This window comes from Astatotilapia calliptera, chromosome 2 (genome assembly GCF_900246225.1).
Source record: "Astatotilapia calliptera chromosome 2, fAstCal1.2, whole genome shotgun sequence".
In the NCBI taxonomy this organism is placed as follows: domain Eukaryota; kingdom Metazoa; phylum Chordata; class Actinopteri; order Cichliformes; family Cichlidae; genus Astatotilapia; species Astatotilapia calliptera.
The window spans coordinates 30077199-30093944 of NC_039303.1; the positions used below are offsets into that span (position 1 = coordinate 30077199).

The 16746-nt window shown below is 41.4% G+C and overlaps 3 protein-coding genes across 35 annotated transcripts in view; all 3 read left to right on the forward strand.

Annotated features, from left to right (window-relative positions):
* The window catches only part of LOC113037281 (protocadherin beta-16-like), a 44795-nt gene extending 42176 nt beyond the window's left edge, over positions 1-2619 (forward strand). Inside the window, exon 3 of the mRNA XM_026194204.1 lies at positions 1799-2619. Within this exon, the coding sequence (XP_026049989.1) occupies positions 1799-1831 (33 nt within the window). The 3' untranslated portion in view covers positions 1832-2619. The remainder of the gene's footprint in view (positions 1-1798) is intronic.
* The window catches only part of LOC113036849 (protocadherin gamma-C5-like), a 276532-nt gene that overhangs the window by 169119 nt on the left and 90667 nt on the right, over positions 1-16746 (forward strand). Inside the window, exons 1-2 of one of the 32 annotated variants that reach the window (XM_026193767.1) lie at positions 3511-5017; positions 15085-15480. The exons of 28 other annotated variants lie outside the window; for them this stretch is intronic. In XM_026193767.1, coding sequence (XP_026049552.1) covers positions 3542-5017; positions 15085-15480 — 1872 coding nt within the window. In that variant the 5' untranslated portion in view covers positions 3511-3541. Of the gene's footprint in view, positions 1-3510; positions 5414-12406; positions 15481-16746 lie in introns of those variants that run through there. 3 more of the 32 variants (XM_026193642.1, XM_026193766.1, XM_026193528.1) reach the window with 3 other exon arrangements.
* On the forward strand, positions 6250-16122 carry LOC113037231 (protocadherin beta-16-like). Of its 2 annotated transcripts, none has more exons than XM_026194085.1 (2): positions 6250-9113; positions 15481-16122. In XM_026194085.1, exons 1-2 carry the CDS (start codon positions 6729-6731, stop codon positions 15586-15588), a joined length of 2493 nt encoding a protein of 830 aa, XP_026049870.1. In that variant the 5' UTR covers positions 6250-6728; the 3' UTR covers positions 15589-16122. The 2 variants fall into 2 exon arrangements, with proteins under 2 accessions (XP_026049870.1, XP_026049879.1); XM_026194094.1 differs by lacking the exon at positions 6250-9113 and adding an exon at positions 10030-12400 and having other exon boundaries at positions 15481-16121.

Consider the following 16746-nt stretch of genomic DNA (forward strand, 5'->3'; position numbering starts at 1 on the left):
GCAGATATCCCTCGTGTTAACTGCTGTAGATGGAGGAGAGCCACAGATGTCAGGAACAATGCAGATTCTCATTACAGTTTTAGACGTTAATGATAATGCGCCGGTTTTTACACAGCAAACATACAAAGCTACAGTCACTGAGAATTCACCTAAAGGAACAGTTGTTGCTACTGTTACAGCGTCAGACGCAGATCAAGGTTCGAATAGTAAAGTAACGTATTCAATCACAAATACTTTAGATAATATCAGGGATGTCTTTAAGATAAACCAAGAGAATGGCGAAGTGACTTTAATTGGGAATATTGACTTTGAGGAGTCACGAAATTTTCAAATAAATTTACTTGCTAGTGATGATGGAGGACTAACAGACTCTTCTAGGGTTATTGTTGATGTGTTCGATGTCAATGACAACAAACCTGAAATTAGCATAATGACGAAGGCGACCGTGATTTCAGAGGATGCTAAACTCAATACAGTCGTTATGATGATAAATATCGAAGATAAGGACTCGGGAGAAAACGGAAAAGTTTATTGTTCAGTAAGCGAAAACATACCATTCATGCTAAAAAAATCTACAAATAATTTCTATAATTTAATAACAGACAGTGATTTAGACAGAGAGATATCCTCTAATTTTAACATCACTGTGACCTGCTCTGATGAGGGAGTGCCCTCCCTCTCCAGCAGTGTCACTCTCACCTTACAGATCTCAGACGTTAATGATAACGCACCTGTCTTTGAGAGGAGCTCATATGAGGCCTATATTGTAGAAAACAATACACCTGGTCTCTCTATATTCACAGTCAAAGCCACAGACGCTGACTGGAACCAGAACGCCCGTGTTTCTTACATACTGGAGGACTCCTCCGTTAACGGAGTGCCAGTCTCCTCATATGTGTCCGTTAGTGCAGATAGTGGAGTCATCCATGCAGTGCGCTCTTTTGACTACGAGCAGATCAAAGATTTCCACTTCCGCGTAAAAGCGCAGGATGGAGGCTCTCCTCCACTCAGCAGCAACGTGACTGTGAAAATAATGATCCAAGACCAGAACGACAACCCCCCTCAGGTTCTGTACCCAGTCCAGACTGGTGGATCTCTGGTGGCTGAAATGGTGCCTCGTTCAGCAGATGTGGGCTATCTGGTGACTAAAGTGGTGGCTGTTGATGTGGACTCTGGACAGAATTCCTGGCTCTCATATAAACTGCAGAAAGCCACAGACAGGGCGCTGTTTGAAGTGGGCTTACAGAATGGAGAAATCAGAACTATCCGCCAAGTCACTGATAAAGATGCTGTCAAACAAAGACTGACTGTTATAGTGGAGGACAACGGGCAGCCCTCTCGTTCAGCTACAGTCATTGTTAACGTGGTGGTGGCGGACAGCTTCCCTGAAGTGCTGTCGGAGTTCACTGAGTTGACCCACGACAAGGAGTACAATGACAATCTTACTTTTTACTTAGTCTTGGCTCTGGCTGTAGTTTCCTTCCTCTTCATCACGTGTTTAGTGGTTATTATATCAGTCAAAATCTACAGGTGGAGACAGTCTCGCATCCTGTATCACTCCAACCTGCCTGTCATTCCATATTATCCACCACGTTACTCAGACACTTTGGGGACAGGGACTCTGCCACATGTGTACAATTACGAGGTGTGCAGGACGACTGACTCCAGAAAGAGTGACTGTAAGTTCGGCAGAGCTGGTAGTCAGAACGTGCTGATAATGGACCCCAGTTCTACAGGAACGATGCAGCGGATACAGAGTGAAAAGAGCATCCTGGATGAACCAGACTCTCCTCTAGAGGTCAGTTATAAATCTGGTTTCACGGCATGTTAAGGTATTTTAAAAGATCATAGATTATATATAATATACATTTTCAATCATTGATGGTTTAAGATAACTGCAAAGGTACATTGCCTATTTATTTATTAATTCAGTGCATTAAACATTGAGCACATTTTCAGTGGGCAATCTGGTTTTCCCTGAAAGAGTTTTTCTAATGCAGCTGTTACGATTTCCATATAAAATATTGTTAAATTATCTCTTTAAAAACTTCTGACTGAGAAATTTCATTAGTCCCTTCATCGGCAACAATGTTTCATGCACCGATTTCTTGCTCTTCCGTGACAACAGGCTGAATCATCACCTCACTTTTTTTAAGTAATCACTTCAATATCTTAATAGATAGTACGGTTTCCCCAAAGAACAGAATTTGTTTTGCCTGATTTTGCACATTCATTATCTCCTCACGAATGCACGGTAAATCATTTTATAAATCATTCCCATCGATTGGCACGTCATCATTTCAGCACCACGAACAGCGATATTAATAAAACTTTCTTTTGTCCTTCCCATGCCCAATTATATTTTTAGTGAGGTACTTATACATTTTAACGTACGTTTATTCTTGTTGTAGTTTTTTGTGAAAATGTACTTCTTGCAGTAATTGACAGGGTGCTTTGACTGATTTTTTGATTATAAAGGAGAAAAAAAGAACAAAATAGAAATACATTTGAACCGTAAACTGTGTTGTAGTGTGCAATCGGCGATTACAACGTGGATTGTGTTGTTTCTCTCCAGCTCTCTCTGTCTCTGTCTCTCTCTTTCTTTCTCTCTCTCCCTCACTCTCTCGCTCTCTCGCTTCAATTTCTTGTATTATTTACTTAAAGTCTTACTTGTTACACTTCGCTAACAGCAAGTCTTTTGAACAGTGTAATTTAGGGAGCTGTTGTGCAGTTTTCTGTTATGAACTCTTAGGGCCGCTGTTGACCAGAGTTTTGACGGATGGGAGCAGGGTTATAGCAGCTGAGTACCTCCCATATACGCCCGCATAACGAGGACGGGGTATTACGAGAACGACCAGGCATTCTCGATCCGCAGAATTTCAGATTAAAAATATGACGATTTAAGACTATTCGATGTACAGAGGACTATAAAGCTACAAGACTGACGTCTGACTTTGGAACTCCTTTCACTCAGCTGGATGCATGTTCGCGTTGTGGAGCATCGTTGATAAAATCCTAGGGTAGGACAATGAAAGGGCCTGCGCTGTTGTGTTTTGCTCTCCTTTCCTTTGGCTCGGTAACTGGACAAGTCAGCTATACAATACCGGAGGAAATGACTAAAGGATCGTTAGTCGGTAATATAGCACAGGATTTGGGTTTACAAATCAAACGTTTAATATCAGGTAAAGCTCGAATTTATACCCGAGACAGCGACCAGTACGTCGAGCTGAACAGAGAAAGAGGAGTCCTCCTCGTTAAAAAAAGGATCGACAGAGAGGCGCTGTGCAGACGGACTACACCGTGTGCTCTACATTTTCAGATCATTTTGGAGAATCCGATGGAATTTTATACGGTTACAGTGCAGATCACAGATATCAATGATAATGCACCAACCTTTGAAGAAGCTGATATTGAATTTAAAATTAGTGAGTCTGCGGTAATTGGTGCAAAATTTGTTCTGGAAAGGGCTGTGGATCTTGATGTTGGCACCAATGATCTTCAAAGGTACGAAATAAAACCAACTGACAATTTCGTTCTTAAAATGCATAATAATGCTGATGGAAATAAAAATGTTGAGATGGTACTGCAGAAACCTTTAGACAGAGAGAAACAAGAGCAGATATCCCTCGTGCTAACAGCTATAGATGGAGGAGAGCCACAGATGTCAGGAACAATGCAGATTGTCATTACAGTTTTAGACGTTAATGATAATGCGCCGGTTTTTACACAGCAAACTTACAAAGCTACAGTCACTGAGAATTCACCTAAAGGAACAGTTGTTGCTACTGTTACAGCGTCAGACGCAGACCAAGGTTCGAACAGTAAAATAACATATTCAATCACAAACAAAGTGGATGACGTCAGGAAAGTCTTTAACATAAACAAGGAGAACGGCGAAGTGACTTTAATTGGGAATACTGACTTCGAGGATTCACGAGGTTTTCAGTTAAGTTTACGTGCTAGTGATGTTGGAGGACTAACAGATTCCTGTAAACTGATTGTTGATGTTCTGGATTTAAATGACAACAAACCTGAAATCAACATAATGTCTAAGTCGACTGTGATTTCAGAGGATGCTAAACTCAATACAGTTGTTACAATGATAAACGTTGAAGACAGGGACACTGGAGAAAGAGGGAATGTTCAATGTTCAGTTAGTGATAGTGTACCTTTCATTTTGAAATCATCAACAAATCACTTCTATACCTTAGTAACAGACAGTGATTTAGACAGAGAGAGAGCCTCTGAGTATAACATCACTGTGACCTGCTCTGATGAGGGAGTGCCCTCCCTCTCCAGCAGCGTCACTCTCACCTTACAGATCTCAGACGTTAATGATAACGCACCTGTCTTTGAGAGAAGCTCATATGAGGCCTACATTGTAGAAAACAACACACCGGGCCTCTCTATATTTACAGTCAAAGCCACAGACGCTGACTGGAACCAGAATGCCCGTGTTTCTTACATACTGGAGGACTCCTCCGTCAACGGAGTGCCAGTCTCTTCATATGTGTCCGTTAGTGCTGATAGTGGAGTCATCCATGCAGTGCGCTCTTTTGACTACGAGCAGATCAAAGATTTCCACTTCCGCGTGAAAGCGCAGGATGGAGGCTCTCCTCCACTCAGCAGCAACGTGACTGTGAAAATAATGATCCAAGACCAGAACGACAACCCTCCTCAGGTTCTGTACCCAGTCCAGACTGGTGGCTCTCTGGTGGCTGAAATGGTGCCTCGTTCAGCAGATGTGGGCTATCTGGTGACGAAAGTGGTGGCTGTTGATGTGGACTCTGGACAGAATGCCTGGCTCTCCTATAAACTGCAGAAAGCCACAGACAGGGCGCTGTTTGAAGTGGGCTTACAGAATGGAGAAATCAGAACTATCCGCCAAGTCACTGATAAAGATGCTGTCAAGCAAAGACTGACTGTTATAGTGGAGGACAACGGACAGCCTTCCCGTTCAGCTACAGTGGTTGTTAACGTGGCAGTAGCGGACAGCTTCCCTGAAGTGCTGTCGGAGTTCACTGAGTTGACACACGACAAGGAGTACAATGACAACCTGACTTTTTACTTAGTCTTGGCTCTGGCTGTAGTTTCCTTCCTCTTCATCATGTGTTTAGTGGTTATTATATCAGTCAAAATCTACAGGTGGAGACAGTCTCGCATCCTGTATCACTCCAACCTGCCTGTCATTCCATATTATCCACCACGTTACTCAGACACTTTGGGGACAGGGACTCTTCCACATGTGTACAATTACGAGGTGTGCAGGACGACTGACTCCAGAAAGAGTGACTGTAAGTTCGGCAGAGCTGGTAGTCAGAACGTGCTGATAATGGACCCCAGTTCTACAGGAACGATGCAGCGGATACAGAGTGAAAAGAGCATCTTGGATGAATCAGACTCTCCTCTTGAGGTTAGACTGCCCTTAAATGTTTTCTACATCATCATACAAATATCAGATTGCCTTCAAGCCTTATAGATCATATATAATACAATTAAAATAACGTTATCGTCCATATGATCTCAAATTTGTATTTCCAGTGGCTTATATTTCCACTTAAACAAACTGTTATTTATTAATATTTGGAATTTTTTTTCGTTTCATATTTTACATTTTAGGAATGACAAATACCGACCTCATGTATATTACATGTTGACTTTGCATATTTCGTGTAGGTGTTTTCCAGTTCAGTACTCACTTCTCTGTACATGTATATGTTCCGTTACTTTGGGAATTGTCAGTAATCTCTTATTGTGATTCAATCTAGCTTTTTTGTTGAGGAGATCAATATTTCATGTCCACTCATTTTATAGATTTTGTTTTAATTGTTGCAAATAAATGCCCCTCATCTGACAGGATTTCTTTCGTGGTGCCTGCCTCACTGACGTAGAGGCAAGCGCCACAAATCTGGCGTTGTCCATTTCAGAACGCTGGACAGCAACTTAAGTCCATCGCCATCTATTTACCCCGTTAGTGTTTCCCCATTGTGTCCTGAGTTTTGTTTCAATGTGATTCAGGACTGAACAAATGTTTTCTGAACATTATAACCGCTTTAGCCTACCAGGTGTTTCATTCAATGCTCTCTCAAATCTTCATAGTTTTAACTTTTTTACATATATATATATATATGTGTGTGTGTGTGTGTGTGTGTGTGTGTGTGTGTGTGTGTGTGTGTGTGTGTGTGTGTGTGTGTGTGTGTGTGTGTGTGAGAGAGAGAGAGAGAGAGAGAGAGAGAGAGAGAGAGAGAGAGAGAGAGAGACTGAGCAGCCCAAGGTTAAAGTTACTTTAAAAATGTCTCTAAACCAACCTTCCAGAGGCGTGAATATGATCCGTATTATTTGGTAATGGATTTCCGTGTGCGTTTTCAGTATAAATATTACCATTTGACTTGGTATTTTTGTGACTTATTTTAAAAAGAAAAAACCTTCATGTTGGCTGTCTGCAGTTTTCTAAGGTGAACTCTTAGGGCCGCTGTTGACTAAATTGTCAACAGCCGAGTAGGGTTATAACAGCAACTCCCTCGTAACGTCGGTATAGCGAAGAAAGAACAGAACGACAAAGGACGGCCTCGAGATATACACAGTATTTGGATGCAAAGGACATCGACCGTTTTAGTACATTTTCTCATGTGTGGATGATAAACGTGCGAAATTGAAGTTTGACGTTTAAAGCGTGATTTGTAGGATATTATCACAGTGAACATCCATTGGCAAAATCGCATAAAACAATGGCAAGGCAAGTACTCCTGTTTATCTCTCTTCTCGCCGTCGGCTCGGTGCTCGGACAAGTGAGCTATACAATACCAGAGGAAATGACTAAAGGATCGTTAGTTGGTAATATAGCACAAGACTTGGGTTTACAAATCAAACGGTTGACTTCAGGTAAGGCTCGGATTTATGCTCGAGACACCGATCAGTACGTCGAGCTGAACAGAGAAAGAGGAGTCCTCCTCGTTAAAGAAAGGATCGACAGAGAGGCGCTGTGCAAACAGACGACGCCGTGTGCTCTACATTTTCAGATCATTTTGGAGAATCCGATGGAATTTTATACGGTTACAGTGCAGATCACAGATATCAATGACAATGCACCTACTTTTAAAAAAACTAAAATCATTTTCAAAATTAGCGAAACGGCGCTCATCGGGGCAAAATTTGTTCTGGAAAGGGCTGTGGATCTGGATGTTGAAATGAATAGTGTTCAGTCATATGAGTTAAAACCAAGTGACAATTTTGCTCTCAAAGTGCACAGCAACTCTGATGGAAATAAAAATGTTGAGATGGTACTACAGAAACCTTTGGACAGAGAGAAACAAGAGCAGATATCCCTCGTGTTAACAGCTGTAGATGGAGGGGAGCCACAGATGTCAGGAACAATGCAGATTCTCATTACAGTTTTAGACGCTAATGATAATGCGCCGGTTTTTACACAGCAAACATACAAAGCTACAGTCACTGAGAATTCACCTAAAGGAACAGTTGTTGCTACTGTTACAGCGTCAGACGCAGACCAAGGTTCGAACAGTAAAATAACATATTCAATCACAAATGCAGCAGATGATGACACCAGAATATTTGAGATTAATGAGGAAAACGGGAATGTTGTATTAATTGGAATAATTGACTATGAAAAGTCAAGAAACTATCAAATAAATTTACTTGCTAGTGATGAGGGTGGACTCACGGATTCGTGCAAATTAATTGTCGATGTGCAAGATGTAAACGACAACAAACCTGAAATCAACATAATGTCGAAGTCAGCTGTGATATCAGAGGATGCTAATCCCAACACAGTAGTTACGATGATAAACATTGAAGACAAGGACTCGGGGGAAAACGGAAAAGTGCAGTGTTTTATGAGTGATAACGTACCTTTCGAATTAAGAGCATCTTCAAATAATTTCTATACCTTAGTAACAGACAGTGATTTAGACAGAGAGAAAGCCTCTGAGTATAACATAACTGTGACCTGCTCTGATGAGGGAGTGCCCTCCCTCTCCAGCAGCGTCACTCTCACCTTACAGATCTCAGACGTTAATGACAACGCACCTGTCTTTGAGAGGAGCTCATATGAGGCCTACATTGTAGAAAACAATACGCCAGGTCTCTCTATATTCACAGTCAAAGCCACAGACGCTGACTGGAACCAGAACGCCCGTGTTTCTTACATACTGGAGGACTCCTCCGTTAACGGAGTGCCAGTCTCTTCATATGTGTCCGTTAGTGCAGATAGTGGAGTCATCCATGCAGTGCGCTCTTTTGACTACGAGCAGATCAAAGATTTCCACTTCCGCGTAAAAGCGCAGGATGGAGGATCTCCTCCACTCAGCAGCAATGTGACTGTGAAAATAATGATCCAAGACCAGAACGACAACCCCCCTCAGGTTCTGTACCCAGTCCAGACTGGTGGCTCTCTGGTGGCTGAAATGGTGCCTCGTTCAGCAGATGTGGGCTATCTGGTGACTAAAGTGGTGGCTGTTGATGTGGACTCTGGACAGAATGCCTGGCTCTCCTATAAACTGCAGAAAGCCACAGACAGGGCGCTGTTTGAAGTGGGCTTACAGAATGGAGAAATCAGAACTATCCGCCAAGTCACTGATAAAGATGCTGTCAAACAAAGACTGACTGTTATAGTGGAGGACAACGGGCAGCCCTCTCGTTCAGCTACAGTCATTGTTAACGTGGCGGTGGCGGACAGCTTCCCTGAAGTGCTGTCGGAGTTCACTGAGTTGACCCACGACAAGGAGTACAATGACAACCTGACTTTTTACTTAGTCTTGGCTCTGGCTGTAGTTTCCTTCCTCTTCATCACGTGTTTAGTGGTTATTATATCAGTCAAAATCTACAGGTGGAGACAGTCTCGCATCCTGTATCACTCCAACCTGCCTGTCATTCCATATTATCCACCACGTTACTCAGACACTTTGGGGACAGGGACTCTGCCCCATGTGTACAATTACGAGGTGTGCAGGACGACTGACTCCAGAAAGAGTGACTGTAAGTTCGGCAGAGCTGGTAGTCAGAACGTGCTGATAATGGACCCCAGTTCTACAGGAACGATGCAGCGGATACAGAGTGAAAAGAGCATCCTGGATGAACCAGACTCTCCTCTTGAGGTTAGTCCTTCTGTTGTAAAAAAAAAACAAAAAAACAACATAAAAATGTGTTTTTTAAGCTTTACAATTAAAATTAAAATAATATAAAATGATAGTTAAAATTTGCGCATCAACGTTCAATACTGTCGTAGTGATCATTTTCAGCACCACAGACAGCGGAAATAAGAACCTTTCTGCCTGAACCCCAAACATGCAGAATTTATTTCATTTCTTTATGATTTCCTTCCCTAGGGAACAATGGCGCACTAGTATGTACTTATATATGTACTTATTTTAAGTGTTTATGTTTTTGATTTTTTTTTTCTCTCTTTCTTTTTTCTTTTATTTCTCTTTTTTGGTCGTGGTGGTGCCGTTCTGACTACTATCCGACATCTAAAAAAAACAAATAGCTTGAAGACCAGAGGGTTTTTTATTTGTTTTTCAAATTTTAAACGTAGTCACTGCGTTTTCCCTTCTGTTTTTCTTTTTTAAACAATTTCAGTATTTTTTTTTAATTGTCTTCGACGAGTTGGGTTTAGCAGTACTATTTTTTGTCTGTTTGCTTGTTTTTCAAACCTCAAATATTTGTTTAACCTTGCACTGATTTTCTTGTCATAAATCAGTGTAGTGTAGTGTCATGTTTTGTACTCCTAGAGACGCTGTTGGCTAGTCTGTGGTAGTTTTGCTGCTGATTACAGCAGCACCTCCCAGATAATTTAGATCGGAGGAAGTATTGTCGACACAGTAGACATTTCAGGTTTCCGAGAATAATATAGCCTACACGGACATTTTAGCAGTCGGTTTTTTTGATCGACCTTTATTGTGTGGCTTTTTCATTTTTACTCCAGCTGTGTGTGGAATTTAGCTCTTTTTCTCGATTGCTTTGATTCGTCATGATATTACAAAGCCGTTGGACCGAAACAATGAAATGGCAAGTGTTACTGTTTTTCTCAATGCTCTCTCTCTGTTATGTGTTCGGGCAGGTAAGCTATTCTGTTCCAGAAGAAATGTCAAAAGGCTCGTTAGTCGGTAAGATAGCACAAGATTTAGGTTTGGACCTAAAACGGTTGAAAACGGGAAAAGCTCGCTTGCATGTTGGAAACAGCGCTGAATACATTGAGCTGAATAAAGAAAGGGGGGTGCTTCTTATCAAGGAGAGAATCGACAGGGAGGCTTTATGCAAACAAACGACTCCCTGTGCTTTACACTTTCAAATGATTTTGGCAAATCCTATCGAGTTCTACCGTGTTACTGTAGAAATAACAGATATAAACGACAACGCCCCTATATTCAAAATGAAAGATATGGTATTTGAAATAAGCGAGTCGGCTGTAAAGGGGTCAAAATTTATATTAGAGAAAGCACTGGATTCTGACGTTGGAATAAATGGGCTTAAAAGCTACTCCCTTAACCCAACAGATAATTTTGCTTTGAAACTCAACGACAACACTGATGGGGGGAAAGAAGTAGAGATGGTTTTGGAAAAACCTCTTGATCGAGAGAAAGAGGAGCAACTGACTCTTACACTAACAGCCGTCGACGGAGGTGAACCTCAGCTCTCGGGGACAGTGCAAATTCATGTAACTATATTAGACGCCAATGACAACGCACCTGTTTTTACACAGTCAACGTACAAAAGTAGTTTAATGGAAAATTCTCCAAGAGGAACTCAACTGATTACTGTTACAGCCACCGATAAAGATGAAGGAACAAATGGTTTCGTAACATATTCGATATCAAATAACATTGATGGAATTTTTGATTTATTTGAAATACATGAGACAAGCGGGGAAGTGCGATTGATCGGAAATGTAGATTATGAAACATCGAAACATTATCAGCTCAATATTAAAGCCAAAGATCAGGGTGGACTCAGTGACTCGTGTAAAATTATTTTTGATATTACTGATGTAAATGATAATAGCCCAATAATAGATTTAATGTCGACTACTCAATCGGTTCCAGAAGATTCCACCTTAAAAACCGTTGTTGCAGTTATGAACGTGCATGATGCTGATTCAGACGATAATGGAGTAGTTAAATGTTTCCTAAATGACAATGTACCTTTTAATATTGAGAGTACATCAAATAGCTTCTACAGCATTATAACAGACAGTGATTTAGACAGAGAGAGAGCATCCGAATATAACATCACTGTGACCTGCTCTGATGAGGGAGTGCCCTCCCTCTCCAGCAGTGTCACTCTCACCTTACAGATCTCAGACGTTAATGATAACGCACCTGTCTTTGAGAGGAGCTCATATGAGGCCTACATTGTAGAAAACAACACACCAGGTCTCTCTATATTCACAGTCAAAGCCACAGACGCTGACTGGAACCAGAACGCCCGTGTTTCTTACATACTTGAGGACTCCTCCGTTAACGGAGTGCCAGTCTCCTCGTATGTGTCCGTTAGTGCTGATAGTGGAGTCATCCATGCAGTGCGCTCTTTTGACTACGAGCAGATCAAAGATTTCCACTTCCGCGTAAAAGCGCAGGATGGAGGCTCTCCTCCACTCAGCAGCAACGTGACTGTGAAAATAATGATCCAGGACCAGAACGACAACCCCCCTCAGGTTCTGTACCCAGTCCAGACTGGTGGCTCTCTGGTGGCTGAAATGGTGCCTCGTTCAGCAGATGTGGGCTATCTGGTGACGAAAGTGGTGGCTGTTGATGTGGACTCTGGACAGAATGCCTGGCTCTCCTATAAACTGCAGAAAGCCACAGACAGGGCGCTGTTTGAAGTGGGCTTACAGAATGGAGAAATCAGAACTATCCGCCAAGTCACTGATAAAGATGCTGTCAAGCAAAGACTGACTGTTATAGTGGAGGACAACGGGCAGCCCTCTCGTTCAGCTACAGTCGTTGTTAACGTGGCGGTGGCGGACAGCTTCCCTGAAGTGCTGTCGGAGTTCACTGAGTTGACACACGACAAGGAGTACAATGACAACCTGACTTTTTACTTAGTCTTGGCTCTGGCTGTAGTTTCCTTCCTCTTCATCACGTGTTTAGTGGTTATTATATCAGTCAAAATCTACAGGTGGAGACAGTCTCGCATCCTGTATCACTCCAACCTGCCTGTCATTCCATATTATCCACCACGTTACTCAGACACTTTGGGGACAGGGACTCTTCCACATGTGTACAATTACGAGGTGTGCAGGACGACTGACTCCAGAAAGAGTGACTGTAAGTTCGGCAGAGCTGGTAGTCAGAACGTGCTGATAATGGACCCCAGTTCTACAGGAACGATGCAGCGGATACAGAGTGAAAAGAGCATCCTGGATGAACCAGACTCTCCTCTTGAGGTCAGTTAACTGCTGTTGTGAACGGCTTTCATGCGGTGATATTATTGTAATACATGCAACTTTCCTGCTTATAGGATGGAGATAACTACAGCACATTTGAAATTGTACATCACTATTTCAAAATATCTTGTTTCAATTATAATCTGATCGTTTATTACTGATTTCAGCACCACCGATAGAGACAGCATTTGTCCCTCCTCGCATTTCTCTTTAAAATAGATTTAATACTTGCTCCATCTTTTGTTCCTTTGTTTGTTGCATATATCAAAAGATGTCTTCTATATATTTGTTTGACTTTTTTAGTTCGTCAGTGCAGGCCTCTAGATATTTAGCTTCTAAGGTGTTTTTTCATAACATTTTTATGAAATATATTAAGTTAAATAATTTTATTGTTCTTGTAGTTCTGCTCTATGGACTCAATGGGCCGCTGTTGGTCAACGTGTTGCAATCCTGTAGACAGGATTTGAAGCAGATCCTCCCATTTCATGTCCGTATTTTAGAGAAAGGAAGGGAGACAAAGCACTGTTCACTGACCGGGAATCTTTTAGATGGATACAGTGATCTGATGGACTATTATTTCACTGTTTGGGAGTGATATATGTTCCTTTATCTATATCTTTTCGTGTGGAAACATTATTTTTTTTTTGTCGTGATTCCCTTTGCAAAAGATGTTCTGTGGTGCAGCGTATATTTTGAACAGAACAATGAGACGGCAAGTACTGTTTTTTATCTCGATCTTCTATGTAGGTTATGTTGTCGGTCAAGTGAGCTACTCTATTCCGGAGGAAATGCCAAAGGGGTCTGTTGTCGGAAATATAGCTCGAGATTTGGGCATAGATGTGAGGAGACTAAAGTCAGGTAAATCTCGTATATTTACGAGCGACAGCGCAGAATACATCGAGCTGAGTAGGGAGAGAGGAGTCCTCCTCCTCAAAGAGAGAATCGACAGAGAGTCACTCTGCAGACAGACGACGCCTTGTGCTTTGCATTTGCAGATTATTCTAGAAAACCCAATGGAGCTTTTTCGAATAACGGTCGAAATCACTGATATAAACGATAACAGTCCAAGTTTTAAAAACGATGAGAAACGTTTTGAAATAAGCGAATCCGCAGTTACAGGATCGAAATTCGTGTTAGAAAGAGCGGTCGATGCAGATATTGGAATAAATGGCCTGAAAAATTATAGCCTGAGACCTACGGATAACTTTGTTCTGAAAATCGAAAATCAGGCTGATGGACAGAAAAAGGTTGAAATGGTTTTACAAAAGCCACTAGATCGAGAAAAGGAGGAACAAATATCATTGTTGTTAAACGCCGTAGACGGAGGGGATCCTCAAATGTCGGGTACGGTGAAGATTTATGTGACCGTACTCGATGCAAATGACAACGCTCCGGTTTTCACGAAGTCGGTTTACAAGGCGACTATAGCCGAAAACTCTCAGAAAGGAACAACAGTGACAACAGTGAGCGCTTCTGATGCAGATAAAGGGACAAATGGGGATGTTTCTTATTTAGTATCAGCTACAATGGATAGTGTATCTGACATATTTACAGTAAATCAAAATGGTGAAGTAATATTAGTTGGTGAAGTTGACTTTGAAAAAGCCAAGTATTACCAAATTGATATTGAGGCCAAAGACAGTGGTGGTCTTTCTGATTCCAGTAAGGTTATAGTTGATGTTATTGACATTAATGATAATGAGCCTGTAATCAGTATACTTTCGAAATCAGATTCTATTCCTGAAAACTCTCCCCATAATACAGTTATACTTATGTTCAGTGTCTATGACTCAGATTCAAGTAATAATGGTCAGGTAAACTGCAGATTAAATAGTAACATACCATTTACTATTACAGCTGCCTCAAATGATTTCTACAGTTTAGTAACAGACAGTGATTTAGACAGAGAGAGAGCCTCTGAGTACAAGATCACTTTGACCTGCTCTGATGAGGGAGTGCCGTCCCTCTCCAGCAGCGTTACTCTAACCTTACACATCTCAGACGTTAATGATAACGTGCCTGTCTTTCAGAGGAGCTCATATGAGGCCTACATTGTAGAAAACAATACGCCAGGTCTCTTGATATTCACAGTCAAAGCCACAGACGCTGACTGGAACCAGAATGCCCGTGTTTCTTACATACTGGAGGACTCCTCCGTTAACGGAGTGCCAGTCTCCTCATATGTGTCCGTTAGTGCAGATAGTGGAGTCATCCATGCAGTGCGCTCTTTTGACTACGAGCAGATCAAAGATTTCCACTTCCGCGTAAAAGCGCAGGATGGAGGCTCTCCTCCACTCAGCAGCAACGTGACTGTGAAAATAATGATCCAGGACCAGAACGACAACCCCCCTCAGGTTCTGTACCCAGTCCAGACTGGTGGCTCTCTGGTGGCTGAAATGGTGCCTCGTTCAGCAGATGTGGGCTATCTGGTGACTAAAGTGGTGGCTGTTGATGTGGACTCTGGACAGAACGCCTGGCTCTCCTATAAACTGCAGAAAGCCACAGACAGGGCGCTGTTTGAAGTGGGCTTACAGAATGGAGAAATCAGAACTATCCGCCAAGTCACTGATAAAGATGCTGTCAAACAAAGACTGACTGTTATAGTGGAGGACAACGGGCAGCCTTCCCGTTCAGCTACAGTCATTGTTAACGTGGCGGACAGCTTCCCTGAAGTGCTGTCGGAGTTCACTGAGTTGACGCACGACAAGGAGTACAATGACAACCTGACTTTTTACTTAGTCTTGGCTCTGGCTGTAGTTTCCTTCCTCTTCATCACGTGTTTAGTGGTTATTATATCAGTCAAAATCTACAGGTGGAGACAGTCTCGCATCCTGTATCACTCCAGCCTGCCTGTCATTCCATATTATCCACCACGTTACTCAGACACTTTGGGGACAGGGACTCTGCCACATGTGTACAATTACGAGGTGTGCAGGACGACTGACTCCAGAAAGAGTGACTGTAAGTTCGGCAGAGCTGGTAGTCAGAACGTGCTGATAATGGACCCCAGTTCTACAGGAACGATGCAGCGGATACAGAGTGAAAAGAGCATCCTGGATGAACCAGACTCTCCTCTTGAGGTTAGCCTGATGAAATTACAAATGATTTTAAATGCCTGTTATTTTTGCATGCATGGTATTCTGGAGGTTATCAGAGAGCTAGCAATGCACATTTTATTTCTTCCATGACAATTCACTGTTCATTAAACCACTTCTGCACTTTAACAGAATCAGCCTTTCATCCCATAATCTATATGTGTTCCCCCTCTTTTATCTAAACCTAACAAAGTCATCTTAGCCCTAATTTAGTTTTAGTTTAAGTATATGAAAAGAGTCTCCATAATCAGCATCCTGTTCCAGCACTTTTTTCAAGAAAGCAGGATTAATTATTGACAATTATTCAATAATATGTTAACCTTTTAAGTATTTGGAACATTGTAATTGCAGATTGTGTTTCACTGAAATGTCTACCAGCACTGTTTACATTGCAGTAGAGTGCAACTTTCGGCTCTGAAAGCAACTTTTTAACAACAAGCTTTAGTTAACTATTGAAACAAAACTTAAAACACTATGATCAAAAAATTAAAGCAGGCAGCTTGGAATATGAGAAGCAACAAAATGTCTACTGGTGGTCTTCCCTTTGATACTTTTTAGACTTAAACTATTTATTACAAGCTAATCATCACCTATTCTTCCACTTGGTTTTAATTTTTCTTCCAGAAAACTTATACTTTTCAAGTTGTGTTAAGCAAATAATTACTTTCATCTGAGATCTGTGCAATGCAGTTTTGAAAATTACTACTTATTCTTATTGTTTACTAAAGGAGAAGATTAACTTCATCAAATAATTACCAGTTTATGTCTTGTGCTTCTTCTAAAGCTGTCTCCACCCTGGTGTGTTTTAGCAGTAACTGCATACACATTCATTGATCAGGAAAGCCCTTGAAGTAGAATGATTACTTGCAAAAAATGGCCTTTTTTTCCTTTGTAATCACTACATTTTTTCCATTATCTGTATTTATCATTTTGGAGCTTTACTTCATGGTTAAAGTAATTTTGTATTTGACAGCTTTATCACAAATCACTATCTATACAGGAAGATTTTAAAAGGTGCAAGTGTAACAGGTAAAGAAATACACCCTATCACTTTTGTAATCTTTTTTATAAAGTTCTCTTTACTTCAGATATATATTGTTACTAGATCTTTACCTTATTTTACTGTTCCTTAGAATCTCATGTCGTATTACAAGGGAAAGTGTATTGTGTCATTAAAGATGACTTGACATTGTACAATAATCAAAATATACCCTTCAGAATAAGATGTCAAGGCAGGTGGGGAGGTTGTCC

Excerpts from the sequence above, each read along its gene's own strand:
- LOC113037231 (XM_026194085.1), top strand. The coding sequence starts at position 6,729 with ATGGCAAGGCAAGTACTCCTGTTTATCTCTCTTCTCGCCGTCGGCTCG. Across the intron at positions 9,114-15,480 it reads AACCAGACTCTCCTCTTGAG|GTTAGCCTGATGAAATTACA; the intron begins GTTAGTCCTTCT and ends TCTCCTCTTGAG.